At 51.5% G+C, this 16,013-nt stretch overlaps 2 protein-coding genes across 9 annotated transcripts in view; one reads left to right on the forward strand and one right to left on the reverse strand.

Annotated features, from left to right (window-relative positions):
* Positions 1-3,030: 3,030 nt before the first annotated feature.
* PROCA1 (protein interacting with cyclin A1) lies at positions 3,031-11,589 on the forward strand. 6 transcript variants are annotated; one of them, XM_045571083.1, is made up of 5 exons: positions 3,031-3,478; positions 7,985-8,071; positions 10,105-10,261; positions 10,544-10,789; positions 10,876-11,589. In XM_045571083.1, exons 1-5 carry the CDS (start codon positions 3,391-3,393, stop codon positions 11,537-11,539), a joined length of 1,242 nt encoding a protein of 413 aa, XP_045427039.1. In that variant the 5' UTR covers positions 3,031-3,390; the 3' UTR covers positions 11,540-11,589. The 6 variants fall into 6 exon arrangements, with proteins under 6 accessions (XP_045427039.1, XP_045427040.1, XP_045427042.1 ...); XM_045571084.1 differs by having other exon boundaries at positions 3,044-3,478; positions 10,120-10,261; XM_045571086.1 differs by having other exon boundaries at positions 3,044-3,478; positions 10,131-10,261.
* A 2,330-nt stretch (positions 11,590-13,919) lies between these two features.
* Positions 13,920-16,013, reverse strand: part of SUPT6H (SPT6 homolog, histone chaperone and transcription elongation factor) — a 31,524-nt gene continuing 29,430 nt past the window's right edge. For all 3 annotated transcript variants that reach the window (XM_036408728.2, XM_045571090.1, XM_036408729.2), the window contains 4 exons: positions 15,811-15,888; positions 15,552-15,718; positions 14,968-15,155; positions 13,920-14,717 (listed from right to left, as the gene is read on the reverse strand). In XM_036408728.2, the coding sequence (XP_036264621.1) occupies positions 14,531-14,717; positions 14,968-15,155; positions 15,552-15,718; positions 15,811-15,888 (620 nt within the window). In that variant the 3' untranslated portion in view covers positions 13,920-14,530. The remainder of the gene's footprint in view (positions 14,718-14,967; positions 15,156-15,551; positions 15,719-15,810; positions 15,889-16,013) is intronic.

Raw genomic sequence — 16,013 nt, forward strand, 5'->3', positions numbered from 1 at the left:
GGAAAGGCGGGGGGGGGGGGGGGGGGATAAAGAGAAACATCATGTAAGAGAAACATCAATTGGTTGCCTCCCCAACACATTCCCACCAGGGCCAGGATGGAGCCTACAACTGAGGTATATGCCCTTGACTGGAATCGAACCCAGAACCCCTCAATCTGAGGCCAATGTGCTGGCTGAGCTCTAACCGCCGAGGAAAACCAGCTAGGGCCCGCCTTCCCTTTATTTTTTATTTTTTTATATATTTCTTTATTGATTTCAGAGAGGAAGGGAGAGGGAGAGAGAGAAACATCAATGATGACAGAGAGTCATTGATCTGCTGCCTCCTGTATGCCTCCTACTGGGGAAGAGCCTGCAACCCGGGCATGTACTTTTGGCCAGAATCGAACCCAGGACCCTTCAGTTCATAGACTGATGCTCTATCCACTGAGCCATACTGGCTAGGGCCCACCTTCCCTTTAAAAAATACTTATCTGAGAACACAGTGAGAAGTGGATTGTGTTTTTGACACTTTTTGGATTGATCATGAGGCCCAAGGAGGTAGGGGCTGGACTATTATTCAGAAAATATGTTACCTAATACCTAATTATATTAGGGGTATAAACATAAAATTATGAGTGGTACCTTTTTACATCTAAAAGCATAACTAAAGAACTAAATGGAATAAAAAATAAAATGTGGCCCTGACTGGTTTGCTCAGTGGATAGAGCATCAGCCTGTGGAATGAGGGGTCCCAGGTTTGATTCCATGCCTGGGTTTCGGACTTGATCCTCATTGGGAGACATGCAAGAGGCAGCCAATCAATGATTCTATTCATTGATGTTTCTATCTCTCCTTCTCCCTCTCTGAAATCAATGAAGATATATTAAAAAATAAAATGTGTATTTTTCCTTCTTCAAAACCAAAGACACATACTCTACGGAGGACTTGCACTTGAATCCTTACTTGCCTCCTCTTGTGTCCTAGGACACTCATGCAGATCACTTATCCTCTGTGCCTTGCTTTCTTCATCTATAAAACAAGGCTGATAATACTGCTGAGGTTTCATGGATGAAATAAGGCACTACTAAGTACATAGGAAGAGCTCAAAAACCTCAACTAATAATTATTTACAGGAGGAGTGACCAAGAACCCGGCTCATTGTTGACACCTGACTCGGATCTATACATTATTGGAAGCATCTCAGCCGTCTGGACCAACAGTGGAGGGACACGTGGCCTGGCGCCATCCTGGGAGACCATGGGGCGTCCAGATTAGCATGCAGGTCCTGGCTCCCAGGCAGCAAGTGCTCTGTCCATTCTATGCCTGCTTTCATTCCCCGCTCCTCTGTGCTGGGAGGGTTGACTTTTTGCACACCCCCCTTTTGCCCTGGCTTCCCCATCCCCTGCTGTGCCTACAGCTGGAGGTTCTGGGCGGTGGTCCTCCCCAGTCACGTGGCTGGGTCTGGAGGAAAGTGAAGGTTGGCCTCCTGAAGAGCAGCAGCAGGAGGGGCCCTGGGTTTCTCTGGAGAAAACAAAGGTTAAATACCATCCATTCCTTTCCATCCTGTGAGGCATAACCTCACTTTGGAGCCTGAGACCAAGAAAAATTGAGGGGCGTGATGTGTGGAGTGCTGGTTATGGGGCTCTCACCTTCTTTCACACTCTCCTGGAATTGTTTTTTGTTTATCTTTGGGCCCTCATAGGACTGCACTTATCAACTCTTTCCTTGCACTGAGCCTGTAACTGTGTGTGTGTGTGTGTGTGTGTGTGTGTGTGTGTGAAGTCTGTACCACAATACTGTTGTGGAGTGTTTGTGCTGAGTAAATGTGGGGAGCAGGGGCTATGGTTCTGTCTTCTGGATAGCCTCTGTGAGGGGTGTATGCATACTGTATTAGTTTGTGTGTGGTGAGTAGATTTTGTTATGTGTGCTATATGTGTGATACAAGCATGCGCAATGTGCATGCTATCCTGAAGGGTGTGAGGGGTGTATGGTGGAGGGATGTGTGTCGTAGGTTACTATGAATACAGTGGATCCTGCTTCCAGCACTGGGCAAGCCTATGGAGACACATAAGGTTGTGTGACTGAAGTAAGACAAAGCACTAACATAGGAAGAGCTTTATACATAGGAAGAGCTCAAAACCCTTAACTATTATGATAATTTTGGGGGGAAATTGAACAAGACCCTGCCTTTTGTTAAGTTCTTTTAAAAAATTTTTTTTAAATTGATTTTTTACAGAGAGGAAAGGAGATAGAGAGTTAGAAACATCAATCAGCTGCCTCTTGCACACCCACCACTGGGGATGTGCCCGCAACCAAGGTACATGCCCTTGGCCGGAATCGAACCTGGGACCTTTCAGTCTGCAGGCTGATGCTCTATCCACTGAGCCAAACTGGTTTTGGCTAAGATCTTTTTAAAAATATATATATATTTTGTTGATTTTTTTTACAGAGAGGAAGAGAGAGGGATAGAGTTAGAAACATCGATGAGAGAGAAACATTGATTAGCTGCCTCCTGCACACCTACTTGGGATGTGCCCTCAACCAAGGTACATGTCCTTGGCCGGAATCGAACCTGGGACCTTTCAGTCCGAAGGCCGATGCTCTATCCAGTGAGCCAAACCGGTTTCGGCTGTTAAGATCTTTATTGAGGGAAAAAAAAAAAGATCTTTATTGGGCTGCTAGTATTCCTCTGGGTCTGGGTGCCTCATGGGGGCTGGAGGGGAATACTGGTAAGAAGCTCTGGCGGTGGGCGCCACCTTGGGGCTGGGATCGGCCTCCAGCCCTCATCCGAGGACTCTGCTGGCGGAGAGAGGGCAGTGATGGGCCTTCCGCCAGGCCTGGAGGAGCGCGAGAGAGCCTGGAGGGCGGGTTGGAGGGTGGAAGCGGGCCGCCCTGGCCGCGGGGAGGGCGTCACGTGGTAGATTGGGGGCGGAGCTGAGGGCCGGCGGGGTTCGAAGGGACTGGGAGGGGCCGGGAGCGGAGCGAAGTGTGAAGGCGGGAGAATGGATGGGGCGGGGCCAGGGGCGGGGCCAAAGTCTGGGTAGGGGGTAGGAAACAATAAGAGCTGGGGGTAGGTCTGGAGAGGAACTAGGATGGGCCAGAGCGGCCTAGCTAAGGTTTGGGCCTGAGGTGAAAGGTGAGGTGCTGAGGTGAAAGTGGAACCCAGAGGGAAGGAAGAGCCTGGGAGGCGCTGGGTGCCTGCCCCGGATGAAGAGCGTGGCTGAAGCTTAGACTTGGGCTGAGGAGACACCGCAGCTGAGAACGGGGCTGGGACAGGGGGCGGCGGGGTGGCGCCAGCATGAGGCAGAGCTAAGGGGCCGCGCTGAGATTGGGGTTGAAGCCAAGCCGAGGTTCAGGTTTGGACTTACGCGGGGCAGAGCCTTGTAGAGGGGAAGAACCGGGCCGAGAGCGATGTGGATGAGGACGACAATGACCATTGAAAGGTGGACTAAGGAAAAGACTGAGGACAATGCCAGCTTCTGGGATGAGAGCAGCCTTGGTAAGGCGAGGGCGGGGCAGAGGATTAGGGGAGGGCTCCGACCCGCGTCCGAGGCCGAAGGACCCACCGAAGGACCCTGTGAGCCAGGCAAAGGAGGCGGGGTCAAGGGCAGGCGGGGGCGGGGCCAGCGCCTGGGGGCGGGCTCACGGCGAGCCGCGGGCCAATGGTGGAGGACTGGCGTACCGAGGGCCTGCGAATGAGCTCCGGGTCTGGCGGGAGCGGGAGCTGTGACTCCTGTCCGTATGGCCAGGAGCCTTCGCTCGGCAGCAGCCCGGAGCCCGGGCAGTAGCCCGATTAGTGCGGGGCCCGGCTGGAGCCCTCGGCCCAGCGTCCACCCTGTCGCCGGGGCTTGGGAGGACGGTTCTATTGACTCTGAGGGCACGGAACCTGGTGCTCCGAGCGTGACATCACAATCGCGGACAAACGTGGGCGGGGCCGGGGTGGCGTTGCCTAGGAGACGCGTGCACGCTTGGGCGTGCGCTGCTCCCTCCTCTTCCCTCCTTCCCTTCCTTGTTATTTCCCCCCCCACCTTTCTTTTTCCCTCTCGCCTTCCCTCCCTACCTCCCTCATTCATCTGCTCCAGCGTCGAACCTGGAATCCCACGGGAGCTCCTCGCCCGCAGGACGAGGAGGATTTTGTACAAATGAGCATCACCTGTGAGTTTTGAGAGGCTTCTGTACAAATGAACATCTCCTGTGAGTTTTGAGTTAGGTCTCTGCTCCCTGATTAATGCCTTATGGAGAAGGAGGACACACACCTCCCTCTTTCTTTTAAGTCATTACCCTCATTCATTATGAAGTCCCCCCTCCCAACCCCATGTCTAACCTCAATCACTTCGGCTGCAGGAGCTTGGACCCTTGCTTCAGTGGGCGCTCCCTCGTTCTGCCTGTGAAACTAGAGAGCAGATTGCCTCCCTCAGATGTGAGGAGAGTTACTAAGTCCCACCCCTTGGCAAACACGATTGTCAGGATTTAGAGGAAGTTAGTGGAACCTGCATATAGACTTTTTTAAAAAACACATTGAATACAGTAGTAATTAAGAAAATTTGCCGAAACCGGTTTGGCTCAGTGGTGGAGCGTCGGTCTGTGGACTGAAAGGTCCCAGGTTCGATTCCGGTCAAGGGCATGTACCTTGGTTGTCGGCACATCCCCGGTGGGGGGTGTGCAGGAGGCAGCTGGTCGATGTTTCTCTCATCGACGTTTCTAGCTCTCCATCTCTCTCCCTTCCTCTCTGTAAAATATCAAAATATATTTAAAAAAACAAAAAAACAAAATTTTTTATGGATTTCAGAGGGAGAGGGAGATAGAAACATTAACGATGAGAGAGAATCATTGAATAGCTGCCTCCTGCACACCCCCTACCGAGGATGAGTCCTAACCCAGGCATGTGCTCTGAAGGGGAATGACCTTTTGGTTCATAAGTTCATGCTCACCCAGTGAGCCACACTGGCTAGGCTCATGTATTTTTTTTTTCAATCTACCAATATTTACTGAGAATTTCCTTTTTATTTTAATTTTTAATTTTTTTTTACAAAGAGGAAGGGAGAGGGATAGAGTTAAGAAACGTCAATCAGCTGACTCCTGCACACCTCCTACTGGGGACGTGCCCACAACCAAGGTACATGCCCTTGACCAGAATTGAACCTGGTACCCTTTAGTCCACAGGCCGATGCTCTATCCACTGAGCCAAACCAGTTAGGGCTTTCTTTTTCTTTAAATCCTCATGCAAGGATATTTTATTGATTTTATTTTAGAGAAAGAGGAAGAGAGAGAGCAAGAGGGAAATATCGATAGGAGGGAGAAATACTGATTTATTGTTCCACGTATTTATGCATTAATTGGTTGACTTTTGCTGTGCCCTGACCAGGGATGGATCCAAAAATTTGGCATATCAGGATAATTCTCTAATCAACTGAGCTACCCAGCTAGGGCTTACTGAGTGCTTTCTAGATCCCAGGATCTGTAGAAGCAGAAACAGATGAAAAACGGGTCTTGTGCTCAATTTGCCATAAGTGCAGAGGTACCCTGGCAGGGTAAAGGGGTACAAGACATGTGTGACCAATTCTACTTTGATAGATAACATTGTTCTTTCCAAGCTGAGCAGGTATTTCTGGGAGGCAGGAGAGAAGGAATGGAGAAAGGGATGGATGAGTGGGAGGAGCTGATAACTGAGAAATGAACCAGGACCCTGGTTCTGGGGTGGGGACAAGATAAGGACATCATCTTGAAGGCAGTAGAATGCTATTAAAGAAGAGGAACATGGTAGACCAGTTGGCACCTAGAAACTCACTTTGGCTGCATTGTGAGGACTGTATGAGGATAATGAGGCAGGAGGTGGGAGGCCGCAGGAGGCTGCTGCAGTTGTCTTGGTGAGAGATAATGAGGGTGTGAACCAAGTCAGAGGTAGATGTGGGAACAGAAAGGCAAGACAAGACTTGGTCATCAAGTTAGTATAGAAGTGAGGGAGAGGGTGACTCTTAGATTTCTAGCTGTGGTGTCTATTGCTCTCTGAAGTGGAAGATATAAGAGGGAGTGGCTCATGGAGTGTAGGAAGAAGATGGTAGGTTCATGTGGGATATGTTGGTCTAAGATGTTTGGGAACATCCAAGAAGATATTGGCACCTGCTCAGCAGAGCAGTCTGGATTGGAGACCCATCCAGTGTTGTGTTATTTTATCGGTGGATGCTGAAACCATGGAGGTGGATGACATTATCCAAGACAAGTACTCTGAGAAGTAGAGTAAAACAGAAACCTGGTGATCATCAATTTAAGGGGTACAGTAGAGGAGTTAGGCAAGAACTAAAGAGCTTGTCAGAGAAAAAAGAGGAATGAGGTTTGCATGGAAGTCGAAGGAATAGAGCATACAGAAGAGATTCACTGGTTAGCAGGGTCAAGTGAGATAAGACAAAAAGAAGGCCACGCCAGGTGTGGCTATTGGGAAATTGTCTTGGGCTAATCCCATAGAGGGGTGGGGAGGCTGCCACTTGTAGGTGGCTGGAATAGAGGCAGAGGTGAAGATTCTGAGCTCACTGAAGGTAAGGTCTGTGCCTCCTCTGGTGTCTAGTAAAGCTACTCAACATGTCTGTTAAATGAGTAGACAAACTTGGATTGAAAAGGAAGAGGAGTGGGATATAGAGGGAGAAATAGGGTTCATAGAGCTTTGTTTAAAGTTGTTCATAGTCTATAGGGGGAAACAAACCATTAAATTAGGAGATCAAATTCTGGCTGGGACCTAGAGTTCAGGTGCCTTGGGCAGGAGGAAGGGACGCTTCCCCAGGCTGGAGGGGAGCTGACGAGGGTGGGAGCAGCCACAGATAAGGCTGGTGAAATGATCCGCGGGAAGGAACGGCAGCAGGAAAGGAGTTTCCAGGGAAGTGCTGCGGAAAGCAGGAGGAGCTGACCAGGGAACTGTAAAAAGATGAGCAAGTGCCACTGAAGGCTCACTTTAAGTCCCCAAGTTATCAGCTTCCTTTTTAAAAAATATATTTTTATTAATTTCAGAGAGGAAAGGAGAGGGAGAATGAGAAAGAAACACCAATGATGAGATAGGATTACTGTATCCTGCATGCCCCCACCCTGAGGATCAAACCCACAACCTGGACATATGCCCTGACCGGGAATAGAACGGTGACCTACTGGTTCATAGGTTGATGCTCAACCACTGAGCCACCCTGGCTGGGCTCAGCTTCTTTTCTGAAGCAGAACTCAGCTCCCGATGCCCCACAGGAGAAGCTAAGCAGGCTCTCCCCTGTGGCTGTTGATGCAGCTGCTGCCCCGGTTGAAGTTCTGCTGGTGGACAACCCCTGACCCAGCTCCACACATCCCATGACAATTCCTGGAACTGTCTGTCCTTCCTTGTCTAGGTTGGCTCCCTCCTACACTTTAAAAATATATATATTTTATTGATTTTTTACAGAGAAGAAGGAAGAGAGAGAGAGAGCTAGAAACGTCAATGAGAGAGAAACATCGACCAGCTGCCTCCTGCACACCCCCTACCGGGATGTGCCCGCAACCAACGTACATGCCCCTGACCAGAATCGAACCTGGGACCTTTTAGTCCGCAGACCGACGCTCTACTACTGAGCCAAACCGGTTTCAGCTCACTCCTATTCTTTCGCCAGATTCAGCTCCTGTTAAGCTTCTTTCAAGAATCCTATCCTAATCCCAACCTACACTAAGCAGGTCAGACTCACTCAGACCACATGAGGTTGACATGCTTGCCCCTCACCCTCACTGTCTCTAGGTGCCCTTGTTCTCTGCTTCCACAGGCCTCCTTCCCACCATTTCCCTATCAGTGTCGGCATCACACCACAGTCATGAACTATCTACATACCGCCCCTGCGCCTCTTCTCAAATCCTCTCCCAGCCCCTTGAAAGCAGGGACTGTTTTTGTAAATCTGCATCTTGGATGCAGCTGGTCCCTGACACCTGTGGCATCTCAGGAAATCTTTGATGAACGAATAGCAAGGGGAGAGATGCTGCCTGTGGCCACTCTGTTCTCTCTCAGATGTTAACAGGTTACCCAGCTGGGAAAGAGGACATCTGCTGGCTGGAGTGGCGTCTAGCACTGATACATCTATCTTCTCCTCTGAAGGTGAGTCTGGGGGAATCTCTGGCCCCAGAGGTCCCACCACCCCTAATGTGGGAAAGCTGGCACCTAGTGGTAGGCAGAAGGGAGGAAAGCGTTTGGTTCTGAAGGGGTTACCCTGCAGCCCTACCCTACACCACCCCCTACTCATGCCAGAGAGGGCCCGCTTCTGGAGACCACAATCACCCCTTTGTATAACACTTATGGTGCACAAATATCTGACATTTGAACTGAGTCCTCCAACCACCACCATCCCCACTTAAAAAATTAATTTATTGATTTTTTTAGAGAGCGGGGAGGAGGAGAAACATTGATTTGTTGTTCTACTGTTCTATGCTTTCATTGGTTGCTGATGTGATTGAACCTGAAACCTTGTGCAAATCTTGGTATATCAGGACAATGCTGTAACCAACTGGCCAGGGTGCCATCACCCCCATTTTGTGGGCAGAAAAATGAAGGCTTGGAAAAGTAAAGTGACTGGTCCTTAGTAACCCACCTTGTGACAGAGCCAACACTTGGACTCATGCCTATCTGATTTCAAGGACACTTGCCACTATGCTGACCTTTGCCCCAAATGAGCAGTGCTGAAGAAAGCTGAGGGTGTGGTGGTATTCCAAAGTCCTGCCTCACGTACTTATGAAGAAAGGACACGAGAGGAGAGGAAGCAGATAGGGAGGCCACCAAATGGGTCAAGGGTATATGGGGACCTGGGACCCTCGCAGCCTGGTAGGGAGGAATGTGGGGCAAGGCTCAGACCATGCTGCTGTCTACCCATCTCTCAAGTATTTAAGGCCACCTGGCCTTACACCCCCCCCAGCCAGGGTTTTATGAGATCTTGCCCCAGTTCCTCACCCTGTAGGGGCTGGATAAAGATGCAGTCCTCCTGGCCTGTTTGGTGGGGAGTAGCCATCATGGCACCCCATGCCAGACTGCTATGGAAGTCATTGGTGTTCACCCACTTCCCCCTCCCAACCTGGGTCGTCAGAGTCCAGGGGAGACCTGCAGGGAAGGTTCCTTGTCCTGGCCTCTCTGCCTTGATGTGTGAGGTCCTGGGCACGTGGAGGCATTTCCTGGGCTTACCTTTTGGAGGGTGGCCTGGGAGAGATCCATCGGTGGGCTGGCGTCTTAGGCAGGGTCAGAGGTGAGGCAGTACAGTAGAGGCTGGGAGGCTCCAGGGTGTGTCCAGGACTTGCATTCCGTTGAGTAAAAGAGGTGGGAACCTTTCTCCAGGGCTTTCCTGTAATCCCAATTCTCACCCCAGCAGCAGCTCCCTGCTCCCTGGCAAAGCGGACTTGGTATCTGTGCTGCCCACAGGGAAAGGAGGACTCCAGTTGGGGGTGGGTGGTTCAAGTCTGTGGCTCCAAGGACTGGTGAGAGTGGAGTGGAAGTGGGAATTTGATGATTAAAGAGCAGGGAAAGAATCCAGAGCGAGCGAGGGAAAGGGGAGAGATGTGAGAAGAGTGCCTGGAGAGAGGAGGAGCCTGGAGGAGAGGAGGAAAAAGGGAAGGACCAGAGTTAGGAGAAGCAAGGGGGCATGACAGTGGTAGAATAGGCGTTAGTTCCCTCCATGTTTGAGCCACCATGCTGTGGCCATCCTTGGGGCTGGAATAGCATGAGAGGCTGCGAGGGGTCAGATGAAGCGGGGCTGGCAGTGCGCAGGGCAGGCACAGAAACTGAGGATGCTGTATTGCTTGCTCTAATCACTGGGGACTCGCAAGAGCCAGTGGAGGGCTCCAGGGAGATAGGTTCCCACAGAAGGCAGGAGAAGGGAAGAGGCAGGTGTCACAGGCAGCAAGGGGGATTTGGTGAGACATCTTCCTGGGAGTGTGATTCATGCAGTGGATTGGGGAAAGCCTAGTGCTGAGACCTGGTGACTGCGGGGCTGAATGACTACTATGAAGTGGAAACAGCTGTTTGCGGTGTGTGTGTGTGGTGAGGGGAGGAGGGGGTGGTGGCAGGTGAATTTGGTGAAGCATGTACTGAGCAGTAGAAGGAGAGACCCACAGATGTGCTGCTACCGCCACTCGTATGTGACCCAGACTCCGACCCCTCAGGCGAATTCAAGGACACTGACAGATGCTGCTGGAATCACAAGCAGTGCACTGGGCATGTCATCCACCCCTTCACCTCTGATTGTGATTGTGATCACTACAACCTGCACCTGCACTCGCTCAGCCACTGTGACTGTGACTCTAGGTAAGGACCCTCCTCCTTGGGAGATCCACAGCCCAGGAGACTCCAGGGCGGAGCCAGGTCCAAACTTTCACTGCGGTCCCCTGCTGTAGCTGACCAGGCACTGCCAGCCCAACCCCGGCTTTGTAAAGCTGGCTCTGCCCCAAGAGCAATGGGGAGGAGGTCATGGCAGCCTGGGCTGAGCTGCAGTGACTACTTGGAAAGCCTACAGTGCTTCAGGCTTCTGGCTCTGGGCCCCTGGGGAGTCCCGGAAGTGTGGGAGCCAGGCTGAGTTCTGTGTGGCAGGGTGAAGGAGTACGCAGAGAAGGCAAATAGCTCCCAAGATGTAGGTGCAACCTGTTCCCGAGACACAACCTATTCCCGAGACACAACCTATTCCCGAGACGCAACCTGTCCCCGAGATGCAACCTGTTCTCGAGATGCATCCTGTCCCCGAGACATGGGCCCATCCTGTTTCGACTTCATCCAGACCCCTTGCTTTGAGCTCATTCCGGAGGAGGAGGAGTACGTGGAGCGGTACTGGTATGGCTGGTGAGTGCCGGCAGGCTGATGGGGGCGCCGTGGGGCATTGGCCCTCACTTTCTGTCAACCTTCTCTTTCCCTGTCTTCCCTCCCAGGTGCAAAGGCTTCAGGCCTATCTCTGTGGCAGTGATCCACCACCCCCTCCACCACGAATTTAGAGATGACCTAAATGAAGAAGAGGAAGAGGAAGAGGAGGAAGACAGCATACCTCCCATCCCTTCCCAGGTGGGGCCCACTGCCACCCCCGCCACGGACAAAGGCATAGCAATGGGCACGATCACTGGTGCACCAGACTCGGCGGCTCCCATTACCATCTGGCGCTCAGAGAGTCCCACAGGGAAGTCCCAGGGCAGCATGGTTATCAAGAAGGTTACCAAGAAGAAAAAGGAAAAAGAGAAAGATGAGGAGACAGATGAGAAGACAAAGCTGAAGAAAAAAATCAAGAAGGGCAAGTTGACTAAAAAGAAAAGCCCAGTTAAATTGGAATCTTCACCTCCAGACTTGAGCAGATCATTAAGCCCAAGGGAGCTGGTCAGGCTGTCGGAATCCAGCCCAGACAGCCGGGAAGACCTGGAGAGTGAGGACAGTTACAATGACCCCAGGCAGGAGGGGCCCTCCAGCGAGGATATTGTGGAGTCATCACCCAGAAAGAGAGAGAAGAACTCGGGCCAGTGCAAGAAACTTGGGGCAAAACCCTCTCCAATCAAGAAGGTCAACAAGAGGAAATCCCCCCCAGTATCCAGCCCCAATCTCAGTTGAGGCCAGGGCGACCAGGGTGAAGAATAAATGCCATCATGCCTGTCCCAGACCCCCTGCTGCTGTTCTCTCTCTAACATGGCTACTTCTGTGGGGAGGGGACGGGGTCTGGGCATAGCTGGAGCAAAGGGGCTAGGGGCCTCAGCCGTTTCTATAGGGCAGTCGTCTTCCAAGAGGAAGTCCATGGGAAGGAGGTGGAAGGGCAGGGAGGGCCACTGTAACAGCCTGTTTCTTTGTAACACCCGAGGCCCAGGGCAGAAGAGCACATCTGGGTGAGGAGGGAAGGAGGCTTCCCGTCTACTGGAGGCTGGTCTGTGTTAGGGTTAAATCCACTCGGACAGGCGAGATTATCTTTAACGATACCCCTAATAAACTGAACCTTTTAACCTCTGCCACTGTGCCTGCCCTTCCCCTCCTTTAAGTGGCCCTGGAGAAGGTGCTGGTAGCACCAGCTCTGTGGACCTGCTCCTACGAGGCCCTCTTACCTTTTGTGCTAAAGGGAACTGAAGGCCCCCCCCCCCCCCCCCCAACTCTTGCCAAAAGCTGGAGATCTTAAATGAAGAAAAAGTCCAGTGTGGCTCAATTGGTTGAGTGTCATTCCATGCACTGAGAGATCCACCAGTTCGATTGCCTGTCAGGGCACAGGCCATGGTTACAGGCTCATCCCCAGTGGGGGAGTTGCAGGAGGCAGCTGATTGATGCTTCTCCCTTTTTCTTTTCTTTTTTTTTTTTCAGACTCATTTCAATTACATATTAAAATTTTAACATTCTGAACACAAAATGTTATAAAAGGGGAGTGGAGCCCTCATCTCTTTCACAGAAGCCAGCCTGCCCTCTTTATAAGCATTTCCCAGGTAAAGTGGTCCAGCAAACTCATTCACTCAACTCCAGGAATACAGTTGTGACATGTTTACAGTAAAACTAGTTAAAATTTTGCAAATGCTACTGACTTGCCATCCAAATTTACTTTGAGATGGGTCTTACTCAGCGAGCCGTGGGCTCTAGCTGTCTTCCTGCCTGCTTCCTTACTAACCGCTTACATAGTTAACCAACCATGTATGTTCAGGGCAGTTAACAACAATGCCTGAAATGGATGCTTCTCCCTTTTTCACTCTCCCTCTCTCAAATAAAAAAAAGGCAAGGAAGGGAGCTCACCAAGTTTGGGCAGCAGTGGCTTTTTTTGACTTCTCTGCTGAGCCTCAAGCAGAGGAAAAGAGGGAAAGCCTCACTATCCCAGCAAGGACTCAGAGCTATGAGACAAAACCTTTGGGAAGAAACAGGGAGACCACAGTCCAGAATAAAAGGACCAAGGCCTGGGAACTGGCCTGCAACAGCCCAGCTCCCTCTTCCAGGGCCAGTGTTTGTGTGTAGCAGGCAAGTGTGGGCCCATCCTGGGTCAGACACACTTGACTGGTGAAGAAGTACTGCCAGTCATCCAGGCCCAGCTGGCAAAAAGGAAGAGATGTGCAGAGGGGAGAAACCCAGATTTACTTGTGGCCTTTCTCAACTGTGCCAAACAAGTCCACAGGTGCCCCATGACTTATGATGGGTTTACGTCCTGATAAACCCATTGTAAGTTAAAAATATCGTTAGGTCGAAAATGCACTTACCATACCCGAACACCACACCTTAGCTCAGTCTCCTTTAAACGTGCTCAGAATACTTACATTAGCCTATATTTGGGCAAAAGCATCTAGCACAAGCATGTCAAAGTCAAAGGCTAACAGGCCACAGAAATGAGGCATGTGGCCCGTGGGCCAGAGTGTGACATGCTTGCTCTAGCACAATGAACACACTGTTGATCGGTTGTTTACCCAGGTGATAGCTCACTGCTGTGCTGCCCAGTATCATGCAGCATCAGGAGAGTATCCTACTGCCTATCACTGGCCCAGGAAAAGAGCAGAATTAAAAACTTGAAGTACAGTTTCTACTGCATGTATATAGCTTTTGCACCACCGTAAAGTAAAAAAATCTTAAGTTGAATCATTAAGTTGGGGACCATCTGTAACAGGCACAGTGGCTGGCAGTGGCTGTGTGTGAGCGGGAATGATAGCAGCTAACGTTGACTGAGGCCTTGTGAGGTCCCAGGCATTGGGCCAAGCACTTCACACATTCTATCTGTCCTCACAGATGCTCTGATGAGGTAGGTATCACCATCTCCTTTGCAGACAAGCTGGCTTAGAGATAACAGGAGTGCGCTCAAGGTCATAGGACTGGGAAGTGGAACAGGAATGTGATCTCGGGCAATCTGGTGCAGAAGCCACCTGCTTCTGAGTAACTTGCCTTTCTGATGGCCTGGAGCAGGGAGTCGGAAGCCCTCCGAGCTCCAAACTCTGCTTTGAAAGCCACCCCTCAAGGACCAGAGAGGGAGAGAGAGGCTTTGTCAAGTGCTCTGTAGAAACACTGTTTATTCAAATGACAGGCAGGAAGCAGCGGTGGCAGCAGGTGGGTGAGGGTGGCCAGGAGGGGGCTGGGCAGGTTAGCACTGCAACCGTATGTCCCCTACAATCCTGCTTCGATAGCCACCAAGTTGTTGGCATTAAGGTCAGAAACACTTCCCGTCCTCTTCCTCCTGCCACAAACTGAATAAATAGCATCTGTCTCCCCGTAAGAGCTGGGGGAGACTCATGTGCTGAGCTTGCTGCCCGGTCACAGCCCAGAGTCAGGTAAGGGCAGAAGCTCAAAATGGCTTGTAGGGAAGTAGAATACAAAACTGTTCCACTCTTATTCTCATCTTCCTCCTCTTCCTCCCTGCCACACTCCCTTCCCAGCCTGGTCCCAGGAAAGGTGGTCGGTGAGGGCCTGGGATGGGAGAATTGTCGCCTAGCGTACATTGAGCTCAAGTTCAAAAGGCCATCCAGCCTGTCACCCACCCAGGCTGACCACCAAAGAGAACGTCAACTCACGCCACTTTATGGACAGAAAAGGAGAGGCAGGGAAAGAGGCAGGCATCTCCCAGCCTCAGAGGTAATCAGAGTCCTGGGAGCAGGCCCCCTACCGATCCATCTCGTCCAAGAGCGGGGTGGCATCGCCAGCAATAGACATGGGGGTGCTTTCAATCATAGGGCTGGGGGACGGCCGAGGTGTCAGCCGCTGCTTCTGTTTCCGTCGCTCAGCCTCCTTCTCCTGAAGCCACTGCTCCGCCATCTTCCCCCAGTCGATGGCTGCATGGCTGTTGGACCTGGAAGAGAGAAGAGGGCCTTTCAGATTGGAACACTAGAAGGCTCACCAGTCACTGGTGAACATCCACCCTTGCAGAAGTGGACTTCATACCTATGATCAGTAGCTGTGGCCAACTGCCACACTGCCCTCTTCTGTCATCTCCCAGAACGCGTCATGGGAACATCACCTGGGTCACAGCTCTCAGAAGATCCAGAGCACCTGCCCTTACTATTATAATAACCTGCTCCATGTACCACCCATATACTTACTTTGGCTGTTGCTGCCGTTGCCGAGAGCTGGAGGAGGGCTGGGGCTGGGCCTGGGCAGACTGTGGGGTGGTGCTGGCCTGTAGCTGGTGGTACTGAGGTGTGGTGATGGGCTGGCTCGGGGTTGTGTAGGAGTAGCTGGGGGTCATCAGTGGTGTGGCCACTGGCTGCTGGGCTGGCGTTGGGAACACCTGGAGAAGAGTGATCAGTTAAACGGGGATGGGTTTGGGGCATACTTAAGGTTCCCATGACTTTCTGCAAAGCTTTCCAGTTGGCCATCTCCTGAGCAGATAGGAGGCCAATGGAATGGGACCAGGCACAACAATAGGGCCTCCTGGTCCTGACCAGTTGAGGATTCTAGTGGTTTGAGGGGTCCAAAGATCCCAAGGACTTTGCAGAAAGATCAGACCTTCTCTTATTCCCTTTCACCCTCAAATGGGTCTGAGGAGAAGGATGATCTGTTGTAGATAAGGCCCATCTGTGCATAAAGGTGGGCACCGCCAGCAGCCAGTCTATGGACACAGGATGACTGTTCCCTTTGATTTCCCCCCACCCTCCACGAAGAGCTTCCCGTCCAAGCCACGTACGTGGTAAGCGCTACTGCCCCCTCCACTGCCACCATAGCCATACTGGCTGGAGGCCCACTGGGCTGGGGTGGCATTAGGGTTCTGTCCTTGGCCTGTCACAGCAGCAATGGCACTGAACATCTGTGAGGTCATGTTCTGGGGCAAGGCATTCACAGCCCGTGTCAGATCTGTAAGCACAAGGAGGTGGAAGAGGACACATTAGAGGTGCAAGTCCTAGCTTCATCCCTCTGAGTCACAGTCCTAGGCGGGAGCTCCTTACCCGCAAGGTTGAGGTTCGCTGGGGTAGCATTGATAGAAGCAGGTGTCCGCGTCCTGCTGCTGCTACTGGGAGTGATTCCTACAGGAAACAGGCAGAGTCAGTTATGTTTCTGGTTTCATAATTCAGGGAACTGAGGAGGTACTGAGAAAAATTAAGTTATGTAGGCAAGCGGATGGAAGAACTTCCTGATGCTAAGCGGGGCA

The sequence above is a fragment of the Pipistrellus kuhlii genome, unplaced genomic scaffold, assembly GCF_014108245.1.
Source record: "Pipistrellus kuhlii isolate mPipKuh1 unplaced genomic scaffold, mPipKuh1.p scaffold_m20_p_39, whole genome shotgun sequence".
Taxonomy (NCBI): Eukaryota; Metazoa; Chordata; class Mammalia; order Chiroptera; family Vespertilionidae; genus Pipistrellus; species Pipistrellus kuhlii.